At 35.4% G+C, this 15,322-nt stretch overlaps 1 protein-coding gene across 5 annotated transcripts in view; it reads left to right on the plus strand.

The window, feature by feature from the left end:
- The window catches only part of LOC308069158 (heparan sulfate glucosamine 3-O-sulfotransferase 1-like), a 75,429-nt gene extending 61,986 nt beyond the window's left edge, over positions 1 to 13,443 (plus strand). For 4 of the 5 annotated variants that reach the window (XM_080400984.1, XM_080400985.1, XM_080400987.1 and 1 more), the window contains exon 2: positions 316 to 13,443. In XM_080400984.1, the coding sequence (XP_080257110.1) occupies positions 435 to 1,364 (930 nt within the window). In that variant the 5' untranslated portion in view covers positions 316 to 434 and the 3' untranslated portion in view covers positions 1,365 to 13,443. The remainder of the gene's footprint in view (positions 1 to 315) is intronic. The other variant, XR_013930300.1, reaches the window with a different exon arrangement.
- The last annotated feature ends 1,879 nt before the right edge of the window (positions 13,444 to 15,322 follow it).

Below are 15,322 nucleotides of genomic sequence, written 5' to 3' on the forward strand. Positions count from 1 at the left end.
TGTAGAAAAGAACTAGGGAAATCAAAGCAAGCAAATAATAGTCAGGAATTTAAAATCTGGTAAACAATTATAATGTTCTGCTTAAAGGAAATAAAAGCTGTTGGAGGGTTAGTAGCCATCATTACTCACCTGTGGTTAAGGAAAAACGCACGCAGGGTTTTTCTGGTTCTTCTGAAATAAAGTCAGGGAAAACAAATAACTTTGCTATAAATTTTCTGTTGAGATCACAGATTCGATTTGTGAATTGAATTGTGAGTGCAGTTTCTAACTGGTGATGGGTTTAGGAATACTGACTTGTCTTATTTTATTTTGTAGATGCTTCAGAAACTTGCTGTGTGTTTACCACGGGTTCTGCCAGCCAGCTCGAGAGGGGACTTACCTATTCTTTCATTAGTCGAGCATAACATTATCTTGAACTAATTACTCCTCTCCACATGGCCTTCCTACTAGTGTCAGCTTATCTTCTGCTGACTCATGCTCAGGGTGCTCCTGTTGAGGATGGGGCACTGTTGGAAACACTGAAGTCACAGGTAGGATTATTCAGCAATAAAAGTGAACACTATTCGGCACAGGTGAGACCTCCTGGCACAAGCCGGCAAATACCTCAGACAATCATCATAGGAGTTCGTAAAGGAGGGACAAGGGCTTTACTGGAAATGTTGGATATTCATCCGAATATTGTGGTAGCAGCTACGGAAGTCCACTTCTTTGACTGGGATGAAAATTATGTGAAAGGAATAGACTGGTATAGAAGTCTGATGCCGTTTTCTTATGGAAATCAAATTACAATTGAGAAAACACCAGGCTATTTTACATCACCACAGGCTCCAGGAAGAATTCATGACATGAATAGCTCCATTAAACTGCTGCTTATTCTAAGGGATCCCACTGAGAGAGTTATATCTGACTATACCCAAGTATATTACAACAGAGTAGAAAGTCACAAGCCTGTTCAGCTTTTTGAAGATATTGTTATTAAGAATGGAGCACTTAATACCAAATACAAAGCTATTCAGAGAAGTCTATATGATGTTCATATGGAAAAGTGGCTTAAGCATTTCAGTTTGGATCAGATTCACATAGTGGATGGCAATACTTTAATCAAGGACCCTCTTCCTGAATTACAAAAAGTTGAAAGATTTCTAAATCTTCCTTCCCGAATTATGTCTTCTAATTTTTATTTTAACCAAACCAAGGGATTCTACTGCATTAGAAGCGATGGAAGGGAGAGATGTTTACATGAATCCAAAGGGCGTCCCCATCCTCTTGTTAACAGCACTGTTTTAGAGCAACTGTATTCTTACTTCAGAGAGCACAATGCAAAATTTTACAGAATGGTTAATCATTCCTTTGACTGGCATTAATGCATTTGGAATCAATGTTTCTTAAAAAGGGCCTGAAACAAACTTTTTCAAACGGATCTTTCTAAACTGTAGAGAACAGTATTATGAGAACTTAACATCCTGGTTATATGCTTTGTTGGAATAACACCTCTAACTCATGGAAATGGTACCCTTTATGTTGGGGAAAAACAAGTTTCACATATTTGTATGATTACTGTGAGTCAAATTCTAATCTTCTTTCTCTCATCATGCAAATACATTAACTTTGGCAGACTTATTTCAGATATGTATGTTACAAGATTTGAGCTGTTTTGGAAAAATGACTACTTTGAACAGTGTAGAAAATGTAAATGTTTGAAATGGTATTATTCTAACTGTTCTGTATTTTTTGTTGTTAGTATTTTTTATATCACACAATGATAGTGGCATTGATTTCTAGAATTTTTCATACAGTAAGTTAAATTGTATCTTAAAACAGGGGGCATATATAGTGGCTCCAATAAATAATTCATCCGCTGATAATACACTGAAGTACTTAATTAATAATAGAGGGAATCTGTTTCACTTGTGATTTTGAATAGGTGAACTAGAAGCTCGCTATCAATATATCATTAGTATTAAACCACACTCTTACCATCTTGGGTTTGCAAAAAAAAAATCTCCAAAGAATATAACTGTTTGATGAAGCTTAAACTGAGTCTCCTGAATGTAAAGAAATGAAAATATCCCAGGCAACCTCAATTTACACTGTTATTCTGTACACTAAAAACAACAACAACAAAAAAAAACCTTAATGGAAAAAATATATCAGCAACTGTACAAATATTTGATTATATAAATTATGTCACTTTGCTCTTGAATGGAAAAGGTATCCATTAATACTACCATATTAATCATGTTTGCATTCTGCGACTAGTTAACTCTCCCTCTCCTGGCTTTAGTTTACATATCTCCATTGGTACATTGATTCTTGCTGGGGGAAAAAAAAAATTGCTTGCCCTCCAAAGCATCGAGTATTTTTATTTTGTTATTTCTAATACAGATCTTGGGATGTTCTCAAAGTTAAAACATCTTGTTATACTGTATATCTCAGGCACAGTGTTAAGTATGCTAGGTATGACATACTCAGATTATATATAAAAAAACATCCAACTATACAACTGCATTATGCATTTTTTTGTTTTTAATATTTTCTTTGACAGTATTGTTCTTCTTTTTCATGTAAACATTTTGTTCTATATCAATACCAAAGAAGAAAATCAACTTGAAATGTTAAATATGGTGCCAGATAGAACTACAGGTGCAGATGTGCTTGTTTGACATTGTACCTTGCAATCCAGACACTCTGGTGCACCCCCTAGTAGAAGGGTTCACCAGGCGCAGTCCCTTTAAGCTTCTCAGAACACTGGTGAGCTGCAGCTGTGTGAGCCTGCTCGGAGCATCGCAGCATCAATCTCCGCCTAACCCTGGTGAGGTTCCTGATCTGTGTCCTTCTCTCTAAGCCACTGTTCAAGCCTACAGGAGTGTATGTCCCTAACATGGGATTCAGTCTTCCACTTCACAGGCTAAAAGGTATGTATTGCAGTGCTAATATTTAGGCTTGTAATACTTCATGTGGGGGCTACTTAGATGTTAGGCAGGTAGCAGTGTTCCACTAAAGGTGGACAGAATCAGACCCAGCCAGATTATGTGGAAATAGCCTTCATCAAATATTCCCTCAATAAATGTAAAATGTTAAAAATAACATAAGAAATCTTATTCTTTATCTCTTCTGCTATTTCTGTGTGTATATATGAGAGAAAATTATATTTGTCATTTTATAATTAACTTCTGAAATTATCTTTCTGAAGCCTGATTTTTTTACTACATATCTGATTTCTACAAAGGGCCCAAATCATTATTTATTTCTTCCACCTATCCTGAGATTATGGCTTCTTCATCATTAATATCGATCATGTGGGCACTACTCAGAAGTACAATGTTGATCTGAATCAGGTGCACAAATACAGATATATTTCTTTCAAATTAGCCTAAGAACGGGATGTTTATGCTGGTTTTGTATCGTCTCTACCAGGACACCGGATAGGCAAACTGTAATAAATACAGCTGTGTAGTCTTCCAATATCATCTTTGTCATCTGTCAGGTTAAAAGTTAACTGAGAAAAATTCTGAACTCCAAATAAGCAGGGTGATTTTATATTGGACCAACACTTTGCATTTTGTGGGCACAACATTTTTATCTGATAACAGAAGCCCGAAATCCACATTCCCTGTATTGTTTAACTGAGCCTCTTCTCTCTGACCAATGCAGTCTCAATGATGAACAAAACTCATCCCAGTCCACTAATTTCAGAAATACAGTATTAAAGGTAGCAACATACCTGCAGTTCATATCATAGATGGTGGCTTTCTTTCAGCATTGCTTTCTGTTTCTCATACATTCCAAAACTTTCCATATTCTTCTTTTGCTTCTTCTCAATGATGATTCCATTTAATAGTACTGAAAATAAGAATAAGGTTGTGTTGTTGATTTGGGTTTTTTTGGCAAGAAGTTAATTTGAAAACAATGCGTACTTTAACAAAGGTTTCAGGTAGTTGCCAGTAATTGAAGAGTTCACTGTCTATATGTCACATGCAATTTCATAGGCTTCCTCTGAAGCCTATGAAAAGAAAATAACAAAATAGAAATAGAAAAGAAAAAAAAAAAAATCTAATGTCTTTCTATACTTATGCTTTCAGGCATCAAGTCTTTCTCCTTCTTCTCTGAAGTTTACAGCTAATCTTTAAATGAGTTGAATGCAGCAACACCAGTTGGCAGAAGCTGTACACATCTTTGAAAAATGCAGGTCCCTTTGTGGAATTTACATTTCAAGGAATGCTGATCTGGATGGATTAGTGATGCATATATCTACTTGATTTGCTAGCACTCTTCACTCTTGCTCAGCATTTTTGGGAAGGACGGAGTTGATGGGATGAGTTCAATGATCATTTTAGAGTTTACTAATACTGGAAGAAATATATTCTGCATAGTATAATTTGGGAGAAGGGGTGGTTGTTTTGTTTTGGCTTTACATAAATAACAAACCTCATGTGAAGTTTTGTTTTGGTAAATGGTCTACAAAGATGCAACTTAACCTCTCCATAACAGAATTCAATAAATATAGTAGACTAATTTAACATTACAAACTGTTCCATAAGTTTCTCATTTTGTGGTCTGAAAAATATTATTTCATGCAGTCTTGACCTTCTTCATTCTTACTATCTTCAAAAGATAACCCTCCTTCCCTCATTCTCAGGAGGGGGATCAGATCAGCTTAGAAGATCCACTGAGGCATACTTTAGTAATATTGAAATAAAAAGCACTGAATTTTTGGCACTTGGAGTTAAAAACTAGTAAAATTTTTGAAAAAACTCAAGGCTCACGATCTGTTTAAAGACATTATTAACAAGTCAGTTCTCAATTTAAGAAATTACAAATATCTCTTAAGATTTTCCATAATTGATAGCAAAACATAAACTATTCTTCTCCAGATTATTCATTAAAGGACTTTCATTATTTGATACTCGAGGTGTTTGCAGAAATTAATTTCATATGTTAAGGTTACTTAAAGAGATCATACAATTGTTTCAAAGGTTTTTTGGAGCATCTGAAACAGATGATAGAGTCATGTGTAAGAGTACAGCAGAATTTATGATGGTTTGAGCAGCTCTTTGATGATGTTTTGCATTCCACAAATATTAAGCTTTAACTTTAAATACTGTTCCTTTCCTTTTTAGTTAAAATGAGTAAGTTATAGCTGCTTTCAACTAATGTCACTGAGAATTAGCAATGTCAAGCAACTGCAGCTCTAACTGGATCAGTTTAGCCTTTGCCACTATAAGCAACGCACTCATACTTAACACATAGATGAGTAATATTACTGGGGTTTTAATATGGGCTATATATATTACTTGTAGTACATAAAGACAAAGTGCTGGGAAGCTTAAGTGCTAGATTTTTGCCTCAAAAAGCACCTAGTACTTCACTAATGGGAAGAAAACAAAGAGGTTCTACTATTGCACTCACCTCCATTCTTTCACCAGGAAGAGCGGTGGATTTTTTCATTGTATCCTTGGTATCCAGCTGCTCAAAGGCCTTGGGCTGGCTTCTGGTCTTTCCTTTCACCACTGAGCCTTGATAGAGCACTTACAGTTCTTCTTAAAGAATATCTGTTAATGTAGAGACATTTTTTGGAATATCCATAGACAATATTGTGGAGAACTTTACAGAGGGCATATACTTCATGCATGTCATTGTATGATGCTACACAACATCAATTCCTTCAGTATCCTTTTGATACAAAGCCAATAGATAATCCTATAAAATGCATCAAAGAAAGATTAGATTGAGTACTGTAGGGAAGCATATCTGCATACAGTTTTCAGTCTTCACGCGCATTTCAAGAGCTCATTAAAAAGAAATTTAAAAATTGGGTTGGTTCCAGCAAGTTTGGCTGCTTATTGCCTTTGTAAATTCAGATGTTTTCATGAGTTGGACAAAAATTTTAATATTGTCATAATCCCTATAGTTTCTTGTTTATGTGGTCAAAAACTAAAATAGGAGTTATTACTTTGCTTTGTAGGAGCACAGTTGGGAAGAAAAAAAAAAGACACACACACACACACACACCTCAATACCTTGATTCTTAGTGAGAGTTGCACAGTAACAATACTCACAATAACATTTCCTTGCAGGGAAACAAACATTTAAATTATTTCAGTAAAAATTATACTCCTATAGATTATTATTTTCTGTACTTCTGGATTTGATCCTTCATTTCCTTCAAAAGCCTGAATTTTGTTGTAGAAATGAACAGACACATTGTAATTAAAATCAGTAGTAATTTGCCTATCACATTAATCATTATCAGCAGTTAATGGCCAGATAATTTCCACTTCAATTACTTCACGTTTCAATGTACTTACTAAATTGTTTTGCTATTTTATAACACAAATATACAATTTAGAACCAACAGTGGATAAAAAGATTTTGTAATGTCATTCTGTGATTACAGAGGAATTGTCATGTCTTTAAGGTTAATAAACAGTGATATGAGCTTACCACAATTCCTGGAAAAATTTTGGAAGCCAAGATACTAACGCAACTGCAAACTCTAAATTAATACTTGAAGTTGAATCTGCTACTTAGGGAAAATACAACAGATTAAAACAGACTGACAAAAATCATACTTTCCTGGTGAAATAGATGTCATGTAAAATGTACAGTATCATGCATTAGTTCCATGTAACAAGTACTATGAAGTCTGTTTTCTGATGCAAAATGATTTTATGCTTTTACGTTGTATATTCTTTCAGTTGCATTACAAAAACCTCTCAGTTAAGTGTTTAAAGAAAACCATCTTAATGTAAACTTTTTGCCAGTGGTACAGTTTTTCTCTGAAATGACATTTCTCCAGTTTTGTGTTTTTTCCTCCGAGATAAAGAGGTGGATTGAATCACACTCCAATAAAAGTAGAGAGTTATCATGCCAGAATAAAGAATATTACTTCTGTTTATTACAGTCCTTAGTGAAGAACATTTTTACGTAGGGACTGATAATAGTTTAACAATCTCTTTGTATTTTCTTTCTCTTCATTAGAGAATACAACTATGCCATAGTTTTTCTTATTCTGAAGAATGTTACTGTAAACTCTTACATTGCTACTCTAAAGCATTTACTTACAGATTTAAATCAGGTGGCAGTAATGAAAGGGAAGCACAGTAATTAAGAATCCATTCCCTTTGCCACTCAGACTGGCTAAGATTTTTTTAATTTTTAACTTTTTTTTATGTGAACATTTTGATCCATCATAAATGTTGTATTAGGAATCAGCCAACTTGCAATAGGAAAAAATAAGGCAAAGACAAGTAGAATGCAACAAAACCTGAGCTGAAGGCCCTCTTCTGGTAAACATTTGTTCACGTAATATGGCACAGTTAAAAAAGATTACGATTGGCCTGAGAGGACAATGCACAGGACTAAGTAACATGCTACTCCAGGGATTTATCTAGGTATTCTATGTGCCTGAATTAATTTTTCAATCATTAGGCTAGTAGGGACATACATGAATATACATTTTTGGAACACTGTGTTTCACTTTGTTAGAGAATACTATAATACTTCAGCACAGGTTAAATATATTGTGTCTATCCCTGGGTGAAATGCTGCAGTGCAAATTGGATAGGAAGTAACAACTCTTTAGACAAAGTGTTGGGATTTGTTAATTCCTTATGGAAAATTAGCAGCCCTAGTGCAGCAGGTTTGTTGTTGATTTGACAAGGACTGTCAGCCTAGAAACATGCTGTGCAACTGTCAGGAGAAGATTGAAGATTCCTTTTCTATACTCTGCCAAAAGTAGATACAAAACTACAACTCAAGAAAAGTGATGCAGATGGAAAACTGTAAACTGCAGGGGTTCATTGCTGCCTTGAGTGAAGAAAGATTAAAGGCTCATAAACATCATATGCTATAGCTACACGTGCACACATCATACACAGCTTGCAAAATTCACTCATCTAAAACAAAAACAAGCAGAATCTATAGCTATGCACTGAGTTCATCCTGTGGAAGGCATACTGATCCAAAGGCAACAGTTGCAGTATGAGTTATCTGGAAGTTATTATTTGTGGTACTTATAAAACTGAAGTCTGTTTAGGCCACGTGCTAGGCACCTTCTGTGAGCTAGCACCATATACTGCTCTTACTATCTGACCTGGCAGACAAAGGGTATTGTATTCTTAGATTCAAAGTAAGCTTCATCCATTATGTGTTTGCCAGACAACTCATATTTATGTGATTGAAGTTCTTTGTCAAGTGTACATACAACAAAATGAATAAAACAGATGAACAGATTCTCTGGGAAAAAATCGCTAATGATTTATATACTTAGGGCCTGTTTACATACAGTGAGCATAGCTGGACAGGGTTCAAGCAAACTGCCTTTCATACTGCTAAAAAATAAACTTTCTGTGTGTTTTCATTTCATTTAGAAAAGGGAAAAGCCTCTTCTACATTGTTTAGTAACAAACTTGGAATTTTAAAATGCAAATTCATCTGAGAGGACAGAAATATTTTGATTTGGTGTCTTAAATAAGAAATTACCATTCAAAATTTACTACATTTTTAGCAGCATTAGAAAACTGTTCACATTTTTTTTAGTTCTTTCACACCTTCCTGCTTCTCCCTTAAAAAAGAATATTTTCATCACAAATACCCCTTTTGCCAGCTGATTTCAGTGGTTTATGGGCAGAGTTCAAAATATTGCTTGTATTAAAACTATGAAGATGAGGTAGGGTGATAGCCAAGTCTTACATTTCTACAAGCGGAAAAAAAGGCATATGAGGTAAGACTATGGTCACTTAAAATCAGTACCTGCTGAATCATACCAAGTGTTCTGTGCTCCAGATTATATAGCAAGGGATCGGGGCTGCTTCAGCCATCCAAATGAGCACTTGCAACATCTTTTGTGAGTTTGGGAAGAGTGGCTTCCCCCTTCCATCAAACAGGTATTCAGGCTTCAATCTGGGAAAAAGAAGTCTTTTTTCCAGTTCTTAGGGTGCCTGTGTGGCAATGAATGATTGGGTGTCTTTTCTCCCCTGGAATTACCCACAGGACAGATTTTTGCCAAACTGGAGTCTGTATTCCATTGGTAACAGCAAACTAACATTGGAAGTTCCATTTAATTTCTTTCAGTAGATGCTGGGTCCTCCATTATGATTGTCCAAAACCCCACGTCACAGGTGGTAATTATTCTTAGATAAATACAGGCTCCCAGAAAAGTATGAATAAAATACACGAATCCAGCTTTCTGTAGCTATTAGATACAATGAGCCAGAAATTCAGAAGCTTTTTCTGTTGTTAGGGTCCTTTGTCCATGACCCTTTTTATCAAATAAGAATTGGGTACAGTTATATATGCTTATATGACTTCCTATCCTGATCATCTATCTGTGTATTATGATCAAAGAAAACAGAATTCTGTCACCTCGCTTTAATACTGAAGCCCAGAATGCTTATTTCATATAAATGCAACTTCACTGTCAGTCACCCTCTATCTTTGATTTACTTCTCTATCTATAAATTCTTCTCTGTGTTTTTTTCACTTAGTAATGAATTCTGACTTTTCTCTTTCATGGAATAAATAGTTTTGATCTTAAGTTGAGCTTTCCTGATCTGAGTAAAGTAAAAACTGAAACATATACTATGGCTTTCAAAAATAAATAAATTATGTCTCTGTGCTGTATTCATATGTTGGGGAATCAGATAACAAACTTGCAAGCAATTAAGACAAAATAGCTAGTCCTAACACACACAGCAAGAATAATGATTGAAGATATTTTTTGGAGGATAGGAAAAAAAATCATCTTCCATTTTCAAAAAAGTATTTGATATTGAACAGAAACATTTAGATTCATGTGCTCCACCAATGCAAAGTGGCACTGACTTCAGTCAGCTACGGTGACTGCGGTGAAACTATTCTAATTTGTAGCTAAGGATCTAGCCAAAAAGGTCTATATGTAGAGAATGCTACTTCAGTCTTAGGGAGCTGATAAACCCAATGAAATAACTGTGCTTTTTGAAACATGAATATTCTTAACACTTAATACACAACTTAAACGTTTGATACTAATAGAAGCTATTTCTCTCTTAATTTGATTTTTCTGTTGAAATTCTAGTCAGTGAGTTAGTCAATGACAAGCAATAAACTGCAAGGAGAGGGGGGGAAATTCCTTTATTTGCATCGCTGGCCTCATTCTGTCAACATATCACCCAGATTGCTGGATGCACACAGAGATGCATTCTGGCAGTGCGAGGAAGGGACCTGCGCTTCCTGCTGTCTATTTCAACTTATTAGTAATAGGATGATGCTTCTGGCACATCTAAAATAAATTAATATTGGATTAATTCAATGTCAATTGATTTAAAATGGTGTCAGGAAAACAAACTGCGGATTCATTCATCACAAACTTGAGACCAATATGTTTTAAAAAAAGAGTACTGCAGTAATTATGTTTACATATATAATTGCCTAAAGCTGAGCCAAATGACAGAATACATTCTAACACTTTCCAACATGCCTTCAGTGCTGATTAAGCCACCAGTTCATAAAATAAATATATAGTATTTTCAACACTAACAGTAGCACAAATATTTTGAATAGTTTTGTTTTATTTAACAAAGCAATTTATCTGAACTACCGAAAGATTATATTTTTATTGCTGCTAATTCAAAGTTGTGTTCATTGACTATTTCTTAGTTGTTCACTGATGATCATTTAGATCTTTTTGAATATCAAGAAATGACAGTGCAGCTGTATTTTTTTAAGTGGTAATAGGCTGGGCAAGAACAACTGCCAAACTACGTAATTGACTTGCAGGTAGTACTAGTTTAAAACTTTTATGAGACCATATCTAACCAATTTATACATAGTATAATACATCGCCAAAAGTAAGAGCAATAGTAAAGTCTGAATAAACATTTTCACTTTTATGGTAGCTTATTGATAGGAAAATCAAAGAAAGCAAAAGGAATGGGCGACTGATTCTGTAGGCTTTGACCAGAAAAAAACTACCTGTAACAGACATAACACTTGAACTAAGGTGGCAGATCTGGACCATTGATTTGAATGTGCTGTATTCTGATATTTTATTCACATTACCTGTGTGTTCAGTAGGACCTCAGATACAGTTACATCCTACTCAAGGTAAGTAAACCTGTCAGAATTTCACTGGATGAGAGGATGAATTCAGATTTACTCATCTTGTAGTCATGACAGGCAGATGAAATACAGATAGAGTAATAAAGATACCCCTAGCAGGAGTCCCAGCCTGTTTAGTAGTTTGCTTTTTGTGCATTTTACAAGTGAAAAGCATAAAAATCTTTTTTGTCTGAAGTATTTAATATCTTATGATTTAAAATAAGCAAGCATAATAGCCTCTTAAAGATTCTCAAAAACACTGAAAAGTAAGCTGAAAAAGTCAGATTAGTAATTTTTCATAAGCAATGCCCAAGGCAAAGAAAGATGACTTTAATATTACGTTTCCACAGTCTTTCTTCCTTAGTCTGTTATTTTAAATCATAACTACTAACAGTGAAATGATTACATCTAAAAGTATTGTTGCACAAATCTTTCTGGTTATAGGTAGAAAGTCCATTTTTAAATTTGTGACACATTTGAGTTCTGGAGGGGAAACATTACACACACACAGTACTCCAGAGGAAAAGACTGTGTATACTCTCAGTTTATTCCATTTCAGAAAGCCCTCAGGCCCCAAAATATCTCTTTACTAACCTTCAAGATTGAAATGGAATACAGGACATCAGAAGCTAAAAAATGCACTTGGGATGCAATCCTCTTGGGACTGTAACAATTAATGTGAAAATTCTTAAACCTTGGGCTACCAGGCAGCTAAGACAGATAGCAACACACCGTGAAGCCACGCTCCCTTCTGCTAATCTCTCCTCGCAACAATAACACACGACTACATAGTGAACCAGCTGCAGGCGACAGATCACGTATTCAAGTTGCCCCGTGTTCTGCATGTATTTCTTTAATCTGCCTGCCATTTCAGAAAGCTGTGCATCGTGATTATCATCAGGGAATTCAAACAGCGCTCAATCTCATTTTCATCGCAATGAAGTGAACTGTGACCCCAGGTCCTTGAATTGCAGTCTCTGGTCAGTAACAGCACGTGGACTGCCCAGTCTGCCAGCCCGCAGGAATGGTACCTCATCACAATTCAAAAGGCCTAGGGGAATAACACTTTCCTCAGACCTCCTGCCTGAGCCCATCACGATAAATCTGTAGGGATTCTGTCTTAGCTAACCTCTAATTTTTATCATGTATTTCGGTCATGTAAATGGAAAACAATTGCACGTCCTCTTTAGTTGCAACTGGATATAGATTTGCTAATGATAACTCAGGCCCTCTTGCTCTTGAACTCTCACAGTCAGACTGTCCTTCACGCGTAAGTATAGGAACCAAACCAGACCCCTGTGAGATACAATGCTAGACAAAAACAGGCAAGAAAATAACTAGGTTCAAAGGTATGCTGGCACCATCTGCCATCCCAGGTGGCTTAGAAAAATAATCCAGTCCCAAAGAAATGCAAGACTGAAAGAAAAAACACAGGTTTCTTTATACACTTCAGTTTGACTTTACCTTCCACATTTTCAAGCCTTCAGGGTGTTCCAGTGTCATATATCCATGCTTTTTTTTCTCTACAACCAGAAAACATAGGCATTTTCTTTAATTAAAAAATAATGAGCCAAGATACTTACACTAATATATTCCCAAATTTCCAAAAGCTGAAACCTTTTGGGGAAAAAAAGCAATTGCCTTGACACTTGAACTTCAAACATGGGAGCTGGCAAAGTTGAAGAGATATTCATCACGCACCCACTTTCTAGCTAATCAGCTGAAGAAATGTCCGGACCCGCGTTTCAGAGAGGAGATGATACAAAAAAGTGATAAGGGAAACTGTTATAGATCACAGGGGCCAACCTCTACTCATCAGATCCTCATTTAATTTTATGCTAAATGGCACAATTCAGAGTCAAATTCTTCTGCTAATCTAATCTGTATTTGGCTCATGGTAAGAATTTGTAACACTTAGATCAAACTCTGTGAACACCCACTTTTAATCTAGGGGATATGTTCTTTCCTTGATAATAATCAATGACATATTCTTTGCATTCTTTTTTCCTTACAAGACCTATTCATTAAGAAGATTTGTGCAGTAAGTTTTAAACGGAAACTCCAAATTTTCAATCTCTGCCCTACAGTGTTCTTCAGATTACTTTACATTTTCTTGTAGATTCTGATATTACTCAGTCATGAAGCTTTCCTATATGTTTATGCAAGAAAGGAGATAGATTAGAGCTAAATTCATGCTGTCATGCGTCCTGCCTATGTCAATATAGTCAAGCATCCTGCCTATGAGAATGAAATATAAATATATAATCTAATAAATGTCTGATTTGATAGACAACATAGTTGTGTTTTCATGATGAATAATACCTAGAAGATAGCAAGTCTGTTACAGATGGGAATGACACTGAGTTTGCATTTATAAGCCCAGTAACAAATGAAAGATCAATTTATTTCTTAAAGTGCTGGGAAGCAACAATTTCACGATAGTCTTTTAGTTTATCCTCAACCAAATACCTGTACTCTGGCACTTTATAAAAAATTACAATGTGAAATTTCCTTTCTACTCTTCAGGAGCCAGCAGCGTATGCTGGTAGATCCTAATCTCTCCTCCATCCAATTCACATCTATGTCAGTTTATCCTTACCTCAATCACTGTGACCAAATAACTGGAGAGAAACTAAATTGTTTCAAAGCTTTTTGTAAAGAGGAAGGAACAGTTTTCTCTTCAAAACTTCAGGCTTGCTGGCCAGCTGTTAATTTACTGTGACTTCCTTCAGCAGCAGTTATATAGCATACATGTTTAACCAAGGAAAATTTTGCAGAAAGGAAAGGCAAGTGCTGTTGGGAAAATTTCTTCGCTATATGATGCTACAGGATTAAAAAAAAAAAAAAAAAGCACCACTCTCCCTTTGCAGACAATGCCTTTATTGATGTGGACCACTGTTAGCATCCTTTATGCACATAATTCTGCACTGATCAATACACAGTCACAAGGACTGCATTATTCCCTAAGCAGCTCCCTGAACCGTGCAGACAGAACACAACTGTACCTCTGCTACGGGCAAAACCTCCCCAGGGACAGGTAGCCTGTTCTCTGTAGTGGTGTATCAGTGGTGGTTTATTAGTCTGATCTACTGATAAACATTGACAAAGAAAAATGTAACAAAAAATAGATTGTGTCCCAGATTTCTTAAATGCAATGGATCCATGCCTTGCAATAATGGGGGGTGGGGGAGAATCAAACTACTGGGAATGTCTGAGAAGGAAGAGAGAAAAAGACATGCATTTATTTACTCCAAAAATATTATATTCAACACAGCTTCTGTACAGAGATATTTCAAACTGCACAGTAGAGGTCAACATTAAAAGCATTGCTGTCATACATGGGGCATATAAAACAGTGCCCATATTTCATGTGGGAAAAGTCGAAATTTATTCTGGTAAGATGCAAATTTACTTAGATGCTGGAGGAGAAATCAACAAATGCTAAATAGCTCCTTATTTTAAAAGCAAAAATAAATCATTAGTTAAACAGTAAAGAAAAAAAATTATCTATTATATAAGTAGAACATTAGATAGATAAAATTAAGTGGGGCGCTGTTTCTCATGTAGATATATTATCAGAGTGTGTTTAATTTCATCCATTGCATTGTTATTTTTAGATATATCAGATGGGGTTTTTCCTCTCAAGATTAACCCACATTGTTTGAATACTCACTGTAGTGTAAATAGAATACTGATGGTTTTAGAAATATTCTGTATTCTAAGAATTATCTCTCCAATAAACTTATTTTATATAATATGCTTCTAATGATAGAAAATGACAGTATGAACATTAACAACCAATCACGTTGAATCAGATGCTGAGCCAAAAAGAACATTTTTCAAACTAAAGCCATGGTAGCTGTTCTTAGATATTAAAGATAATCTTAGCTGTATAAGTTTCACCCAGTTAATTAGAATGACTAGCAGTCTGAGCTGGCAACTGCAATTACTATTTCTCTTGCCACAGCAATAGGTTTTTTTTCCAGGCAGTTGCTTGTGTTTCTTGTGGGAAAGCAAAACAGAAAAAATAGCACTTCAGAGTTAGTTTTCCTTGAAGAAGTCCTACCTGTTTCCTTTTGACTAAAGATAAATTTTAATCACAAATATCTACTTTGTTCAACTATTTTTGTGTATTTCTGTGTATTATCTTTACTTATCAGTGTCAAACAGGCATGCAGGATTTTCTGGGTAGTCAAAAAGACTCTGGCAATAAATACGGATTTTTTTTATAGTGCATGCAAGA

This window comes from Falco punctatus, assembly GCF_963210335.1.
Source record: "Falco punctatus genome assembly, chromosome: 9".
NCBI lineage: Eukaryota > Metazoa > Chordata > Aves > Falconiformes > Falconidae > Falco > Falco punctatus.